At 42.3% G+C, this 17,681-nt stretch overlaps 1 protein-coding gene across 1 annotated transcript in view; it reads left to right on the top strand.

The window, feature by feature from the left end:
• The first annotated feature begins 3,439 nt into the window (after positions 1 to 3,439).
• Positions 3,440 to 17,681, top strand: part of MGAT4A (alpha-1,3-mannosyl-glycoprotein 4-beta-N-acetylglucosaminyltransferase A) — a 78,156-nt gene continuing 63,914 nt past the window's right edge. Inside the window, exons 1-2 of the mRNA XM_068923946.1 lie at positions 3,440 to 3,570; positions 8,121 to 8,415. Coding sequence (XP_068780047.1) covers positions 8,322 to 8,415 — 94 coding nt within the window. The 5' untranslated portion in view covers positions 3,440 to 3,570; positions 8,121 to 8,321. The remainder of the gene's footprint in view (positions 3,571 to 8,120; positions 8,416 to 17,681) is intronic.

The following is a 17,681-nucleotide window of genomic DNA, read 5'->3' as shown; positions in this document are numbered from 1 at the left end:
CTCTATGTGACTTTAGACAGAAGCTAGCCCAGGGCACATTATCCGTTGCAGGGAGAGTAGGCAATCACTGCCAATCCTTCCCCAGTACACGTCAGGTACAGTTGTGCCCCTCTGTTTTTACTGAGGATATTGAAATGCAGAAAAGCACCAGTTGAAATACAACTTAAGCAAGGTGCTCTGTTAGCATATATGGCAAAAAGACTAAGTCACAAAGGGCTTACAGTTGAAAACGGCAAAACTGGGGTGAAATGGAGGTAGAAGCACTGACAGTCACAATGTGTTTGCTCACTTAAACTAGGTTAGTGTCAGACTGGAAATAAATCCTTTCTCTGAGACAGGATGCAGTTGTCAGTCAGCAGACAACTTTCAGATTGCAATTTTTCGTTTGCGCAACTATTAGGTCTTCCACTGCCCACTGTAAAGGCTTACAACCTTTTTTGCATCTTTCTTACTGCTCAGGAAAAGCAGAGGATTAGCACTGTGAAGTGACACCAAAGGTTCTTTCATGCTTCCAAATGAGCCAAGAACAGTGTTTGGATAAAAAAAGCTCTAAGTTTGATGAATGGTGACAGTCTTACAGCTCTGCAAGGTAGACTGACCAGGTGTGCCAGAAGCAGTCACTGCAACATACATGAAATTTAGCATCGCTTACCATTCTTCATTTGTTCTGGCATTTAGAGAATACCTTAGCAAAAAGTTTACAGCATGAAATATTCCCTGTGCCAAAATGTGATTATACACTTTTCTTGTTGGGATGTCTACAGAAACTCAGTGAGTGTTTATGCACATGTATGTGCCTACATCAATTTTTATTCAAAAGTTATTGTACTGAATTTGTTTTTTCAAAAAATCCACTTAGTTCAACTTCAATCTTCCATGTGCCAAAATATGATCATACACTTCTCTTCTGCTGGTACAGAAAAGCAAGCTCCTTGGTCTTCTTTTCACCAGCCAAAGCTGTAACACTAAAGATTTAAGCTGCTTATATTTTTAAAACAGTTTCTTCCCCCAAATCTCTTCCACTATGCCTGCTATGTATTTGTACCCTAACGCTTGCATTTAAACAGGAAGTGTTTGGAAATGCTTAAATTTCTCCAACTAAATTTCAGATCAACACTCTAGTCCAACACCAGTGGATTCAGGATGAAAGAATAATTAGACAGAAAGAACGTCAAGTTCTGCTGGCATTAAGTATTGGACAGGCCAAAAGGTGAGCTGCCACCTTCATCAGAAGCAAGCAGTGTCTTAACATGTCAGCCAGACCATGTAACCTCCTCTTCTCTGGCAGCTGCACATTCTCCTTCTCCATGCAATTTTTCTATGCATCAAAGAATGAAATATGCCAAGAGACATTTGGTTATTGTTGAGGCAGGACAGGTGAGGGCAATATTGAAATTTTTTCTATCCTGAACTTTGCCTTCCTTCTCATGAAACTAGTTTCAGGGGAAGTCAGAGGAACTGAGAAATAACCACGTTACCACTTCATTGTTTGTGCAAGTTAATAGTTAATTGGATACTGTCAAGGTCCGCTTGGTAAACTTTCCTAATGCAAATTTTTAATCTCTGGAAGCAGCAGGAACAATAAGATAGTCATCTTTAAATAACTGTCATTAAATTCATCTTTTAGCATATTCATTTCATCAGACTAATCTCTCTTGATAAAAACTTTTACGCCAAAATATCTCCAGTAGGTATTTTTTCAGCACAGAAATGTTAAAAATATATATATCCCTAAACAACACTAATTCACTGAAGGCAAACAATGGCAGCTCCGAGGTTCTTATCTTGTTGGGATCTCTACAGAAATCCTGTAGAAGGTGAGTGTTTGCGTACATGTTTATGTGCCTACACCAATTTTGGTTCAAAAGTTATTGTAGTGAATTTTTCAAAAAATCCACTTCAATCAACTTCATTACAAAAAAAGAACTGAAGCACACACTTCACAATAAAGTTTCACTACTCAAATAAAATCATAGGACAGCCTGGGTGTCAAGACCTTGCAAATTTCTCCAGAGCCCCTTTTTTGTCTTCAGCCTGAGTTGCCACAAGCCCCTCTTCTCAAGCTTTGAGATAGCCTGCAAAACCACTGAGTGCTGCCTGGCCGTTGCCTGAACGTGCAAGAATATTATAACATGCTTAAGCTCTGCTAAAAAAAATCCCCACTATGAAAACTTGTTAAGTGTCACTATTAAAACAAAGTAACAAAGAAGGTTTTAGCACTGTATCAAGTTCTGGTGGGGAACTATCCCACTGCACCAAATAAGAGCCTTAACTGAGAGCAAAAACATTTGCTATAGAGTTTGCCTAAATCAGGTGGAAGAAAAGGGAAGAAGAGAGAAGGCAGAGGAGGACTGAACACTGCTAATTAATTAGTACTACACAGCAAGAGCATTGCTCTTGCAAGATAGATAGCATCTCACCCTAATCTGAAGGTGCTATTTAACTTCAATGGGAGCTTGCCGAACCTGAAGACACGCTGCTCTAGGTAACTTTTGGGACACTCAAACCAACGAGGATAAGGGAGCTGCTGAACTGCAACACCTCGATCCTAAATAATGAGTCCACAGTGTAAAGTTACCACTGACCTCCTTTCACTAGTCATACAGTCCAGCAGTAATGATCCCTTGGAGGAAAGCAAGCTCATTTTCACACCTCCAAAGCCGTACCTGTTTAACAGCTTCTTGGGCAGCACGCATGCCATTGCGACATGAACGCTCTCCCCACATCCACACTAGTGAATAGTACAAAGGACAGAGGGTCCATTTAACTGGTGTGAAGCAACAAGCTGCTAACTCAAACAGCTCCCTCTAGGAGATGATTAGCACAGTATGTACCCACTGGTAAAATTCATGAGCCTGGCCGCTCATCACTGGAGAACAAGCACATCACAGAGGGCACAGGCGCGTGCTACGTGCTTGGCACAGACAGGCAGCGCAAGAAATCGCCTGCTGCACTCAACTTCCCCTCGGGAGCATGAACGCACCCTCGCACCTCGGCCCAGGAACAACACAGGAGGGCCTTATGGCACCACCTTAGAGATGAGCCTTCACCAGCTGCTCGCTGAGCAACGCATAACCAAGCGCTCAGGCTGTTAAACCCTTCTGAGGCCTCCTCCAGAGAAATAAATGCCAAACCACAGGAGGGGGGCGGGGGGGGGGGAAAGGTGCGCGCAGCTCCCCCACCCTCCGGCCCAACGCCCGCGCCCCCGACGCAACGACTAAAACAAACCTCGCGAGACTGAGCCATTTATAGCCGCGGCCGAAGAGAGCGACAGGAGCCTGGGCCAATGAGCGGGCGCTTCCCAGAGCGACACCCCTCCCATTGGCTGCCGGCGGGGACGGCGTTAGACCGGAGGGCGGGGCTTCCTCGGCGGGGGGCGGGGCGCGGCATGGAGCGGGCGCGAGGGGCGGTAGCGCGAGCTCAGCGCGTCGCTGACGAGGGAGGGAGGGCGGGGAGGGAGAGGGGAGCGAGAGCCCCGGCGCGAGCCGAGACAGTCGCTCGCCGCCGCCGCCGCCGCCCGCGCGCCCCCGCGGCTCCCCCTGCCGGAGCGCAGCTCAGCGCAGCGCACAGGTGAGGATGGCAGCAGCGCTGCCCGCAACCCGGTTCCCCCAGCGGTCGCCGAGCCCCTGGTGCCAGCTTCGGACTCGGCGATCGGGTAGCAGTAGCTACGGCAGACCGCCCCCTCCACCTCTCTTTGCACCCCGCCCCTGGCTTTTTGGAAGCTGGGGCCGGACATCCCTCCTGCCTGCACCCTGTGGTGTGGGTGTGCAGTGGAGGCGCTTCTCCTTCGCACGCTGGGGATCCCTGCGGTGTTGCCCGAGGGAGGGAGGCAAGGGGCCCTCCTGCTCCCCCGGCTGTATGCGTGCACCCTTTTGGGCGCACATACACCTGCGTGGTGGGGTAAGGGGAGCTTGGGGGTCCTTCGCGGGACTCGCTGCCACCCCTTTCCTTCGCCCAGCGCTGGGGGTGTCTGCGGCCCTTAGCGGAGCGTGTGGAGGGCGCCGCGGATGTCCGGAGCAGAGGGGAGATGTTTCCCCTCCTTCTCCGGCTGGGGTGGCGGGGGTGCCCGGGAGAGCGCTGCTGCTGCTGCCCCTTCTCTCCCTTTCCACCCTTCTTCTTTCTCCCTCCCCTCCTGGCGTGCTGGGAGCCTGCAGGGTTTTTAGCAGAGTTTGCCGCTTCCTTTCCCTCTTCCCCCTCCACCCCCAAAATCTCCTTCCAAGACGCGCTAGGCGTCGCGCAGGTTCCCGGACCCGGCTCTCTCCCCTCCGCCGCCGTTAGCTCTCGCCCTCTGCCGCCCGGACGGCCACCGCGGCCGGCGGGGCTCGCCGCTGCTCCGCGGTCCCTGCCGCCCTCCGCTGCGCGACAGCGACACTTTCTCGCACACACACACACACACACACACACACGCTTCCCCCCGCTCCCCAAGCCGGAGGCGGCCGGTGCTTATCTGCCCGCCTGAACTGTCACTCCCCGGGTAAAACATTCGCTAGCAGAAGAGGGGGAAACGGCAGGGAAGACCCCGACTAAGTCGGGACGCGGCGCAGCGGGCGGCGGCAGCCGGCCGCCGTCCCCGGGACCTTCAGCGAGCTGAGGGGACTGGGCTGCGACATGGCAGCGCGCGGGCGGGCGGGTCGCGTAACGGCCGCTGGCCCGCCCGGCCGTTAACGGTCGCCGGTGGCGGCGCGCGGCGGGCTTGGCGTTGCCACCTCGGCGGCGGGGTTTCGCTGAAGTTGCGGTGTCCGTGCGGCCCCCGGTGCTGGGGGCTCCGCCGGCCGCTCACCTGCGGTGCGGGGTGCCGGTGACCTCGTTTGGACAGAGATGGAGGAAAATGGGTCTTTCTTTCGTTGGCAGCAACAGAGGGAGCCAGTGTCGGGAGGGAGGATGGAGCCAGCGGGCTGGGGGAGGGGGCTCAGCTTCCAGGCTGCGGCTCTCAGCTCTGGGTGTCAGGAAACGTTTCGATGAAAATAAGGTGAAAAAGACTCTACCTAGAAATTCTCCCGCCCGGCTTTCCTTCTTATTTTCTTTTAGTAACCTACCACTCTTGTATGCCTTACAGAACAACCTTCTAAATACAGTACTGCTGCCATTGTAGGTGCTTTTGCGGAATGGGATGTGGTCTGGTCCTCTCAGAAGCCAGGCACTCCTGAGGCCAAACCCTTCAGCAAGTGTGTAAGGAACCCAGCTGAGCATTTGCAGGAGTGTTGAAGTGTGTCAGGTTTTATCGTCTGCAGTTGAAACTATGCTTTGTATGTTTCACCGGAGTGCCTGGATACATACAGAAACTTTATAGTTTATTTAAGACGTGATTCAGTAGGGTACTGCTCTGCTCCTGTGAGAAGCCAAGTACCTTCAGTTCCCATGGCCTACAGCATCTAGCAGGGTCATTCCTGTTTGCAGTGGCAAGGTTTAAGTCAAATCAGTGCTGGAAAATTTCACAGGCTTCATATATCTGGTTCTGCCCTGTCATAATGTAGGCTTAAGCTGGATTACCCCTCAGTTAAATTAGCTTAGTTTGTGTCATAAATTATTGAACAAATCTGAAGTGACCACCTGGGGATTAAATAATTTATGTGCATCTACATGTGGGTTTTTACTGGCTTAACTAGATCAAATTTTAAAAGCTGAAATGCTTTTAGTACATGTATGGCCTTGATGTATGCAGTTTGATGTGGTGAAATACTTGAATAATTGTCTAAGTACTGTTAAACTGTAGCTGAGCTGTTGGTGCCTGTGCTAAGAGGAGCGGATGAAGGGGACAACACCAGAAGACCCCTGGCATTGTATGAAGTATACAGAGAATAAGGATAAAAGCAGAACCAGCCTACTCCAAACCACGATCATTTTTAATTTGACAAAGTTTTGTGTGTACTTACTGGTAGTTTAATCATTTTACTGCTATTTTTTTCCTCTTGCCTCCCCCCCTCCCCCATTTTAAAATTCTTTTGGTGGTGTTTTCCTGTAGCTTTAAATACCGCAGTGAGAAGCCCTGATCACAACCTCTAGATTTTGTGGCAGCAAACGTAAAAATGACGCCCAGACTTTCTCGCCAGCAGGCAGTTCACTTTCCTTGCATTATCAGATGGTATTTGTACTTTTCTGGCTGCCCTATCTGGTTGCATGTTGGACCAGCTGTATGTTTCCCCTGCTGGGATAATCCAGCTAGCTTGTATCCTGGTCTTTTGTGTACATTTGAGTTGCTCTGGAGGGATCTGACTGCAGCTAGAATAAATAATGGTTAAGGCAGGCTACAGATTAGGCATCCCTGCTTCGGAGCAACTTTAGCCCTGTTAAACTGTCAGTGTCACTGGCATTGTCACTGTCCTAGCCACTTATTCTAGTAGTCTGGGAATGACCTGAACTGTTCTTACTTGCAGCTAGGCCCTATGAAACTTTGGGTTTTGAGATTATTTTCTATCCTTGTTATTAAAGTTCATCCACACTTTTGTCTTCTGATCTAACTACTGTTGCCTATCCATCTGACTTTTATGATGTCCATCTATTCAAAGGGGTTGTGCTGATGATGTTTCCTGGCATGCCGTGCTCTCCACGTTAGTTTTCTTTACATCTCTCAGCTGCATTTATTTTTCATTGTTTTGAATTCAGGCTTCTTATTTCATAAAGCCTTTCACAGTTCTTTCTGCTCCTGCTCATTATTTTGTTTCTTACTGAATTTTACTATCCACTTCGCCCACTTCCCACATACGTGCATTTGTTCTGTACCTCATAGGTACTATGTGATTTCCAAGTTAATGTTTAAAGTCAAAGTCCTGCCTGTGCATAAAATTCCTCAAAGCCCGAAGCACACTACTAGCAAGGTATGTGAAGTATGTGAGGTAATCGTAGTCAGAAGGTAACCGCTTTCTGTAGCCTGGAAGTTGTGAGCAAGGTTTGAACACAAAAGCATGTGGTTCTGTAACTTTGTTGATCTCTGCCTTTGCTTTGTTAACCACACCTGCTTGTTCATCCTGTCTTGTTTCTAAGTCCTTTGGTAAAGGTAACGTGTGCTGCAGTAGCTCAGATTTGACTGGAATTTCTAGGTACCAGTATAATAGAAAAAAATGTTCCCCGTTGTTCTAAATGTACCCAAGGAAAAAATTGACTGAGATTGCTTGGGATGGGAAAATTCAAAGCAAATCTTTCTTTATTGCTGGGTAACATACCTGTATCATATGGAACTTATTGTGAGGAAAAACTGTCAGTACCTTAAAAGAATGTCAAATGTTTGTGCTACTCTAAATGCTGATTTGGCTCTTTAAAAACGACATTCCCCCCTCCTCCCAGCTTTTAAAGCAGGGCTTGGGTTAATTTACTTCCCTATTCTTTGTCCTGCTTGGTTAGGATAGTGTGTTCAGATGCTAGCTGTGTTTGACCATTTGAGGATTTTCTAGTCAGGATATGGAACCTCCATCTGGGACAAAACTAAACTGCTGGATAACCTCTGTGCTTTGTCCATGTGCATATGTGGCAGGGATAGAGGAGTGATACGGTCATGGCATGGTATTTTCATGTGTTTTGTGCATTGCTGCCAGCTGTTATAGATTGAAGACTCTATATGTGTGTGACTGTCATTTGTGCTTCAGCTGAAGCTAAACTAGGAAAAAATGGTTGTGGATGCATCGAATATTTTTGCACTGAGCAGAGAAAGATAAATGATGTAGATGTATAAAGGCTGTTGAAAGCCCTGGTCTCTCAATTCACTGGGGACAGTTCCAGTGCTGCAGTTACACTGGGCCCCACAGATTTCAGAGAGGTTGTGTCAAAATGAGTACTTAGAAGTGGGGCCTCGAGTTGCTCACTTCCTGAGAACCCTCTCATATCTGCTAGTGTGACATTTGATCTTGCCTTGAGTTTATGATAGAATTGTAATATAGGTCATATATATGTTTATCCTTTAACAACCAGACACACGTGAAATGCAGTTCTTCCAGATACAGGCAGTTCTAATGGAAAAGGGCAAACTAATATAACAAGTGCTATTCCCTGAGTTGAGACTGAGGCAGTGCGTGTAGGCCACAGTAATGAGTGTATAGTAGCTTTTTGCTGCTGTATTTTGGTAAATGAGGGTCTCTTGTAAATATTGTTTTGTCTTAAACTGTTAAACTTTTGTTTCTTTTAAACAGAACTAGAAGAATAAAGAGAAGTTAACTTACGAAAACTGATAAGAAAGCTGAACAACAGTTCGGAATGGATTGATTTGTGATATGTTTGATATGTGAGAGCTACATTTTGTGCTGCTGGTTGACTTCAGCTGACTTCATTACAGCAAGCCCAACAGATCCTAATCGCTAATAGAACGTAAACAAGTGTGATGCTGAAATGAGATGAGGCTCCGAAATGGAACTGTGGCCACCGTGTTAGTATTCATCACTACTTTCCTCAGTTTGTCCTGGTATACTGCATGGCAAAATGGGAAAGGTAAGTAAAAGGCTATGAAAACAAATTGACCTCCGCGTGAGTGTATGGTACAGGAGTGAATAGTACAGCATATGTGTTGCCACTGTATGTTAGCAATCTGTAAATTGTACGTTGACTAGCTCTGCTCCAGCAGGTATTGCCTTGGTGAGGAATAAACACCTGCTACTAGATTTAGAAAATTAATTTGGAGGGAATCCTTTTGTTTTAAAAAAAAAAAAAAACCTCTGAAGAGAAATAAATACTGCTGTTTGAGGAAGGGTTTGGTTCAGACTGAATAGTTTTTTCTCTAGTTTATGGTCTTTGGAGACACAGACTTTTTCTGGGTTTTTGGGTTTTTTTGGTTTTTTTTGTTTGTTTTGTTTTTCTTATAACATATGGCCAATGAGCTGGACTGGAGATAGTTGTTTTTGGTACTGCTTTCTGTCTTCCCTGATGATTTGGTGATGGCAATGGCAAACTGCCAGTCAACGTCGTCAAGTGATTTTTATTTCTTGCTGTCTTTGAAGAAAATATATAATATTTCTTGTCTGAGTATGATTTAAGAAATGCAGTAATATGAACAAGTTAACCAAGTAATGGGAAATGCATCTATTGTAACAATATGAGCAATCTCATGAAATAATAAAGAAGTTATCATGTATTATTGCATATAATAATTTTTACATTTTTATATATGTTTTTTAATCATATTGCAGTCATGTGAACCTTGGAAAATTCTGGTTTTCTGAGAGTCAGAACTGTTTACTGCAAATAAGATGTTTTGGGTTTGTCCTTCAGGAAAGCAAATAAACTTGCTCAGTAGTGGTTTCTAGAAGCAGAATATCTGTTTTATAAAGACCTGGTCTCTTGAAAAATAGTAGACTATATCCTTCAAAGATAAAGTCATTTTAAAACACATTTTATCTTAAATGTAATTGTTAAATGGTTTGTTCTGATTGTTCTGCTGAGAACCTTATCTTCAGTTTTGCTTTGAGTCCAATAAGAAGAGCAAGCTGAGAATTTCCAGGAATACCGTCTGTTGTAGCACAGCCAATGTGTGACCTTTCCTTAAGTATAAAAGAAGAATGAAAAAGATCCTTTGGGAAGAAGCAGATGAGTTTTGTAGCATATTGACTCTCTTTTTCATTGGGCATTTGTAGGAGAAGCAGATGCTCTGTGGTCTGATCTCTGCTGTAGCAGTTGGTCAGTGGGCTAGCCTTATGAATGTAAACATCAGTAAAAATGTCAGGTTCCTGAGGTTGTGGTAATGTACAGATCTTTTAACTGATACTTTTACCCTTCTGTTGCCCAAAGATCAACAGTAAAGGGTATTTAAATCATCCCATAGCGGGTTTTTTTTTTTTTCATTTTGGTTAATACAATACACATGCTCGAATTAAACTTCATGTTACTGATTCTTTTCCTGCTGAAAAAGGTCACTGTTGAAACAGTACTGGTCTATATGGTACTTGGTGAAATTCAGTGCATGTTTAAGTTTCTGTTGGTCAGATAGGTCTGTTTTGATACTTGTTTTTTTTTTTTTTTTCCACCTGAGTGCTCAGAATAAATACTTTCTTAATAGTAGTGTAAAAGTTATGCTTTTTATCTTCCTCCAGATCCTTTTGTTGAACACTGAGATGATAATTTGTTAAATAAAAGTCAGTAACAAGATGTCAGCAATATGTTAAGTAATCATGAATTGCAGTTACGTAACTGCGATGTAAGCAGTTTGCTCTTAAGGTGTTCCTTCAAGTAAAAGTTATACATACAATAAAATCTTAAATTGTATTTCACTTTTTAGCTTATACTTAGCATTTTGTTCATTTACATAGGCTGTCTAAGACTAAAACAGATTGGAGTTCTTTTCAGTACCACATCTTAAACCAGAAATATTTCCACACCAATGCAAAAAGCTTTGAAACTGATAATATATGTTTTCTTTTTCCAAGAATTCATTTTCTAAGCTTTATATCCTTTTATATTTATTTAGTAAGCCTTGTGGGATGATCTTTTAATTCTTTGATTGCTTTTTCATTGTAAATTTTTCATTGGTTCAATTATAAGCAAATATAGCACTTGTTCCCATTCATGAGAGACTCTGAGGTTTCACTACTGTGATCATCATCTTTTTTTATTTACCTACATTTATATGGCATGTGTTAGACTTCTGTAGGCATTTGTCAGTCTTGGATAGTAAAGTAAATCAACACTTAGAAAGCACTCGAAAAGAAAATACTATTACCATTTTTAAAGGAAAAAGCAAAACCCCAAATTGTTAGCTTCTAAATGGTAACCAAGCAAAGTTTGCTTTTTAAAAGCAGAAGCATAGTGCCTTGCTCCAACAGCCTTAAACTAGTCTTCAGATGATTCGTTTTAACTGAAGAACTAAGAGACCTCTGCATAAAGACGTTGGATGATTGTCATTTGAAAAGCAGAACCATTTGTGCAGAACCATTTGCACAATAGTGATAAGTCTGGGATGATGTGGTGTTTCTGCAGATGATATATTTCTCTAATAAATATATGTGGTCCCAGTCTGTGAAAACATACTTGTGCAAGACAGGGTTTAGACATTTTAAGGTGATACAGGCTTTGATACTAGTTTAAAGAACAAAAATTTATCTCCAGAGATCAGTGCTTTACAAACAGTAAGGATATGCTGAAAAGTTGTTGGGAGTTGAAGTAAATACTCTGAATCCTACCTCCACTGGGAAGAGTGTGATTCTAGCTTAGTCTGGTGAGCATGTTATATAAATAACCTTTCACAGGACAGATCGTTATTATTTGGATGAAATGGCCGATGACATATTTTTGTGTTTAAAGTTAAGTGTGTTCTAAGAAGATTGACTGAGTTAGTTCTTATCTTTGAAGAGTACCTTCAAAATTAGGGCAAGATCTTTGTCACTTCCTGGACCCCATGCAGTATCTAGAAGCACTGGGACTGTGAGAAAGCAGTACAAACCCTGAATTCACCTGGGAAAGACCTCTCCCTTCTGTTGGAAGCGTAAAAACAGTTGTAAGGCTGCTTTCTGGTGTTGAAAATATGCTTGTATGTGGTTAACTCATAAATGAAGTACAGATATTGGAAATCAAATTTTATCAAAGTGGAGGTTACTTCGGAGCATGTAAGAAAGCCCTTTTAAAGGATCTGCATTGAGGGGTGCCATTCTTTTGTCATTTCATATTCACAGTTGGTCACTACAGCTTAAGAGGTCCTTGAATCCCTCCTAGGGCTAGACTCCTGCAAGCAACAACTTTATGCCTAACATCATCTATTATGACTGGATCACACTTTCCGGTACTACAGACTTGTGCAGGGTTGCAGGACTTCACCACCTCATTTTTGAGCTATAGAAATATAGTCTTCTTTATCCTAAAGGTACTGCTCTTAAAAAGATCCAGCTAGTACAAGACATTACTCTGTACCTATTATACCAAACAGCACACGTCTTTGATGTAATTTTTGTATGTAGATCGTGATCTTAATGCTTTGTCTTTAATGTGACTAGTGGTCTGAGCTTGAGTACGTAACAATCCAGGAGGATTCTGCTAAAGAACTGCTTCTTGGGAGAAACAAACTTCCTGTCACCCACATGGAAGTTAGTAAGCAAGGTGAATAACTTATGGTAGAATGAACTTCCTCAGCAAATGTTCATCTACTTCAGCACTTGCTTCCCACACTGAAGTTCTACCCTAATCCTGTCTTCTTTGGTAAAAATGTATCACAGTTTTTTGTGTAAAGTATACACACTTATTCTTATTGAAAGATAGTAATTGACAGTGCCTTGTATCACTTGTGGAAGGCACTTGGCTACTGGAAGTGGTAAGAACCTGTGCAGAATATGTATCCTGAAAATCTGAGGCAGCTTAACCCTCCAGGATTGTCTAAACAAAGTGGTTCCCAAAGCAGTCTGAAACTAGTAGTATATACCATCTTTTTTCCATGCAAAACATCATTTTCTTTAATGCACCTCATGAAATATTTAACCACTTCCTGGGCTTGCTCGCTATTCACTCATACTTAGGCAATGAGTAGGAGCTACTTTAGTAGCAACCGTTGTAGCAAATTTTGGAGTTACTGTTGTCTTCTTGCTGTTAATTTCGACCTTTTCTTGCCTTTGGAGAGGTAAGAGAATGGCCTGACTGGTTTATAAAAAAATTGTTGTCTCCCTCCTCCTCTGTCTATTTTCATAAAATTAGAATTATCGTCCTGTGATGCTCAGCCACAGTAATGGTAAGTACTGAATGATATCCAAACTTAACAAGCTTAATTAACTTAGGAGTAGGAAATCATAACCTCGCCTAAAATAAAAGCTATCAGTGATGGAAAATTTTGCAGTGAGAGCCAGAAATATTACTTCTTGGAGGAGAAAAGTCCTACAGAACCATGGAGGAAATGGGGTAGAGAGGAGAGGAAATAATTATTTCTTTTGGGGAATGATTATTTTCTTTTATTTTTCTTTAAAAGTAAAATAGAAATCTGAGGGATGCATCTAAATGCTTTGCAGCCACAGCCCATCTTAATTTATGCTTTGATCGTAAAAGAAGTTATCTGAGTAAATGCTGGTTACAGTCTTCTGGCTGCCCATTCTAATTGTCAGTGTTATGTGCCAATTTCCCAATGATGTGAATTAAGACTAATCAACCTAAAAAGTTAAACGGTCAACAGATGGGTAAGAATGGAGTTGGAGTAAGGGAAAAGGAAAGAATGGGATGCTAAAATAGAAAACGTATATAACAATTTGTGTCAGTCAACTTATTTGAGAAAGGAGGTGAGCAAGGTCTATTTTACTTTTCTTTTGAATAAGAAGGGAAAGCTTTAGAAATGCTGTTGCAGATCTTCTAGGAGGTCAATTTAAAGGAAATAGTTTCCTTTTTCTTTTTAACACCAGCATATGAGTATTACTGAAGTTTTAATCTAAATACACTTCAAGTTTGTCATTTTTACATGACAAATTGTCATGTGGCTTATTGGTATTAGAAATATGAGATAAATTTCATGGTGAACAGTCAGGAATGTAGGTTTGGCATGGTTATTGTGAGTCTTCTGCAGTCAGTGAAAGTGCAAATGAAACAAGTGGAAGAGGTACATATCTCAGCTGCTCAGGTGGTCAGGCTGCAGTTAGCAGTACCATTGTGTCTGTCTCATGCCTCTTGCAACAGATCTTCTCACTGACACCAGTAATTTTGATGTGCTGCGCTCAAAAGCATCACAGCCAAAGGGGCTTTTGCAGCACTGCCCCATCCCCTCGTCCTGTGCTTCAAAAAAGTGCTAGCTAGATTAGCACAACATTCTGTGGGATTCTAAAACTTGGCTGCTCCTAGAGTATATAGTGTGATTAGTCTTGGCTAACAGCTTGAGATACTGCCAGCCCTCAGGGTTGCGGAAAGCTGCTACTTTTGCTCTATGTGGGTTCCTTTAATAGTTGTTCAGACCAAGTCTTCTATGCTTGCATGACTTCTACACAACAGTCTGTTATTCTCATGCAGGGGATATCACATGAGTAACTTAGCCTAGAAAGACAGTTGCCTCTGACACAGCTATTAATACCAGAACAGCTCTACTGCAACAATTAAAACATTTGCAATGGATTGTAAGCTAGCATGTTTCTTCTTGCTCATACTTTCTTTCTGGAGTAGTTATCAATAGATACACCCTTATGTTTTTAACAGTGAGCAAGAGCGGCTCCTCTGTGACCTATCCTGGGTTTACTGCTAGTTAGTATTTTCATTAGTAAATCTGGGTGATGGAAAGGAGAGAGTGCATATTAAATTTCAGACTGCACCTTGCTGGGAGGAGCATTAGAGTTTGGCTGAGAGATCACTGTTCAAAATGTCTTCTGCAAATTTGAGACAGTCAAGAATGGGGGTGAATGGAGAATTAGGGCAAATCCTAAGTGCTGTTGAAGGCAGGTGAACGTGCTCCAGATGAATGAAGGGTTTAGTAAGGCAGAAATAATCAAGAATACAGAATGGGAAAGAAACTGGGTATTAGGATTCTAGTTAGGAACAACAGTTTATTCTAAGTCATGTGCTAAACATGAGTCATCGTGTTATTGCAGAAACAAAAAGGGATCCAACAAAAAAGAGTGTAGAAGCATAAAGTGTACTACTATTCCTGCAGACACAGGAAGTGCTCCTTCTGCTGTGCTTGTTACTGTGTCCACTTCCAGTTAGTGTGCTGCAAAGAAGATATAAATTCATTAGATAGGGTTCAAAGGAGCAATGAGTGATCAAAGATCTAGAAAAGGTACACTGTAAGGAAAGAGTCAGTGTACTGGCATTACTTAGCATAAAGGAAAGGTGCAAGAAGAAAGAATGATAATTTTCAAGTGTGTTAAAAGTTCTTGCAAAAAGAAAGGATAATCTGTTGTTTGTGGCCATAGTGGATAAGACAGGATATAATGGACTGTAACTGAAGCAAGGGAGAATTAGATTAGACAAGTGGACAAGATATTTCTAATGATGAGTGCAGGTAAATACTGGTATGCTGTTGGGAGGGATGAGGAATTTCCATTATAGGAATTTTTAAGAGCAGATAAAACCAGTGAAAAGAAGTCAAAGTCACCAACACCATGTTTGGTAGAGATTTGGGCTAGCACAGAAAAAGTAAGCTGCACTGGGTTTTTAAAGCTAATTTGACACCAAAGAAGTCAAAGGTGGGGAACACCTGCAGCAGAGACAGGAATGATACAACTCTGAAGCTATGCTGTTGAAGCTAGTTTTGAGCAAGGGGGCTGGACTAGATAACCTCCAGAAGTGCTTTCTAACCTAAGTTATACTAGGTATTCTTGACTTGGCCGTTACAATTAGAATCCTGTAAGTTGTTTCTTGTTAGGGTGAAACATTGGTAAGCCTATAGTGTAGTTTTGTTTGTTTATAATGCACTATGTTTTGTTTTCCTGAAAATGGCAGAAAGTAAATAGAAAGTGGTTTCCCTGCTTACAGTGCAAGGCTTTCTTCCAGCTAGTCCCTGTCGAAAAAGCAATTACTCTAGAAAGTCTTTTAGAGCTGTGCTTCCAGCTGCTTTTCGGGTTGTCTCCTTGGCTTTCATGAAGCTTTCTGTCATTTTCTGCTGATGCTTCCCACAGACATGCTGTCCGTCCATCCATCAAACAGTAAACAACAGAAACCCTCTTTTTGCTTGTGAGAGTATATCATTTTAGTATTTTATTCCCCAAACAATTTAGAAACATTTTTTTTGCTGCTTATCTCACTTAATGGTTGTTATTGTGGCCCACAGATTCATCATTACCTTACATATCAAGATCTTGAATGTGTAAGTTTCTTCTGACACCTCAAAGAGGCTGAACTAAATCTTTTTTCCATTACAAATTGCTAGTAAAGTAATTTGTAAATAAACAGCCCTCATTTAGGTGTGCAGCCACTGGAGACTAACTGTCGAAGTATTATCGGAGAGAGATTGGAATGTAACAGATCTGATGGTGTCCGGTTATGAATTGTGGAGTTGTTAATTTGCAACCATTCAGGAGCATCGTGAAACTTTGATTCTAAGTTGTTTGCAAAGTGGACAAGTTAGAAAGAATCTGTACTTGGAAAATGAGCTTGTTCAACACAGTCATTGAGGCACAAATCGACAAGGAACATCAGCAACCACTACCCATCAGTACCTGTGGAATCAATAATCAAACTTCTATGGTGCTTCAATTTTGTTTCCGAAATTGTAAGAAGATCTAAAAGTTTCAGCTGTTAAATAGTGTTGTGATTGTGAGGTGGTAGCACATCTTCTAACCACTCTTTTGTTAGCTAGATTTTCTCCTAGTGTATCAGAATGCTGAACAAGGGAACATTTGGCCATCCTCTGCCATTACTAATCTCATTTTAGTTTAGGAAACGAGTTTTTCTTCTTGTAATTCTTGGTTTGTATGTGTATGTTTTGTTGGTTTCGGGGGGGGGGGGGGGAAGGAATTATTTAACTCCAGTAACAGACTTATTGACAATTCTATAGTAGAAGCAAATCGTATTAAACTTTTCAGAAGCTTTTAGGCTTTCAAAACTGAATGGTTGCTTTTTCATTCTGAGTCATGCTTTTTATTTCCCTGTGTGCTGTTTCCTGTGCCACATTGATCTGTTGCTGAGTTAATCCATCTGAGAACATGCAACATCTTAACTTGCAAAATCTGAACCCTGAATGTGTGAAAATGAAATATGAATGATGATTCTTGAAGGTGGGTTTTCCTGTACATAACTTCTTTCTCTTCATGGAAATCTGGCCTGGGCAAAAATCCCTCAGATGCAGAGTCTGTTAGCCCCAGATGGATGGTGCTGCACATGCATCCTATTATTGCCTAGATTACCTTATGACCAGAAATCCCAATTTTGATCACATCACATGTAGACAGTGACTGTTTAGGCATGCACAGTGACGTCTTTGGGATGCTTTGTGTAAGTGCGTATTTAGTAAGTAGTTACTGAGCAATTAATTGCACGATAGTCCTATGCTTTTGGGATGCCTCAGAGTGGTCAGCTGCTCAGCTATTGCGCAGTAGGTTGGCATATGTGCTGCGAGTCACCTGGCTCCATGGGGTTCCGGAGAATGTATAGATGTGCATGTGTTGTAGAGTTTGACAGTAGAATAACTATTCTCTTCTGATGTAAATAGGGCATATGCCTTCATAGGTAGAGATAACCTTTGTTAGGTCAGGGCTCATTTTCTCTTGTTCTCCTCCTCTTCATGGCTTTCCTGAGGAGGCAGCTATATATGATAAATGTACATTTTTATAGCATCCTGAGAAACTGGAAAAGAGACTAATGCTTTGCGCAGTACATTGCTTTAAATCTAGCTATATTTAACTCAGTTTGATGTCTTTTGACTAGGAACGAGGCAAAACTGGGTGTAAGACTTTACTCTTTCTCTTGTACTTTGAAGAGCCAGAGACGAGTTGCATCCAATTTTGTGGTGCTTTAGCTATGTGTGGATTGTGTTGTTCAAGAGTTTGAATTGGGTGAAGTAAGAGTTTATCCTCATGTAGGAAAATCAATTGAAACTAGAACATTCATGAAATGCCCTTACTTTCAGTGTTTTGTTATGAGTAGTAGCAATGGCTTTTCATTGTTCCCTAGGACAGTCATAATGATAGACTATTGACTTGGACAGATATTGAAAGTAAGATGGCTGTGGTTAAGGTTTTTCAGAAGTTAAAATGTTGCAGTTTTCCTGTCTTGAGGCCTGCCTCTTTGTTCATTTTTTTTCCCCCTTCCTTCTGTCACTCCTTCATAATGATTTTTTTAATCTGTCCTCCTCACTTACTTAGGTCAAATTTGAT

Source organism: Struthio camelus, chromosome 1, assembly GCF_040807025.1.
Source record: "Struthio camelus isolate bStrCam1 chromosome 1, bStrCam1.hap1, whole genome shotgun sequence".
NCBI lineage: Eukaryota > Metazoa > Chordata > Aves > Struthioniformes > Struthionidae > Struthio > Struthio camelus.
The sequence above is the reverse complement of the archived record's forward strand: the minus strand, read 5'-3'. Positions and strand labels throughout refer to the sequence as shown.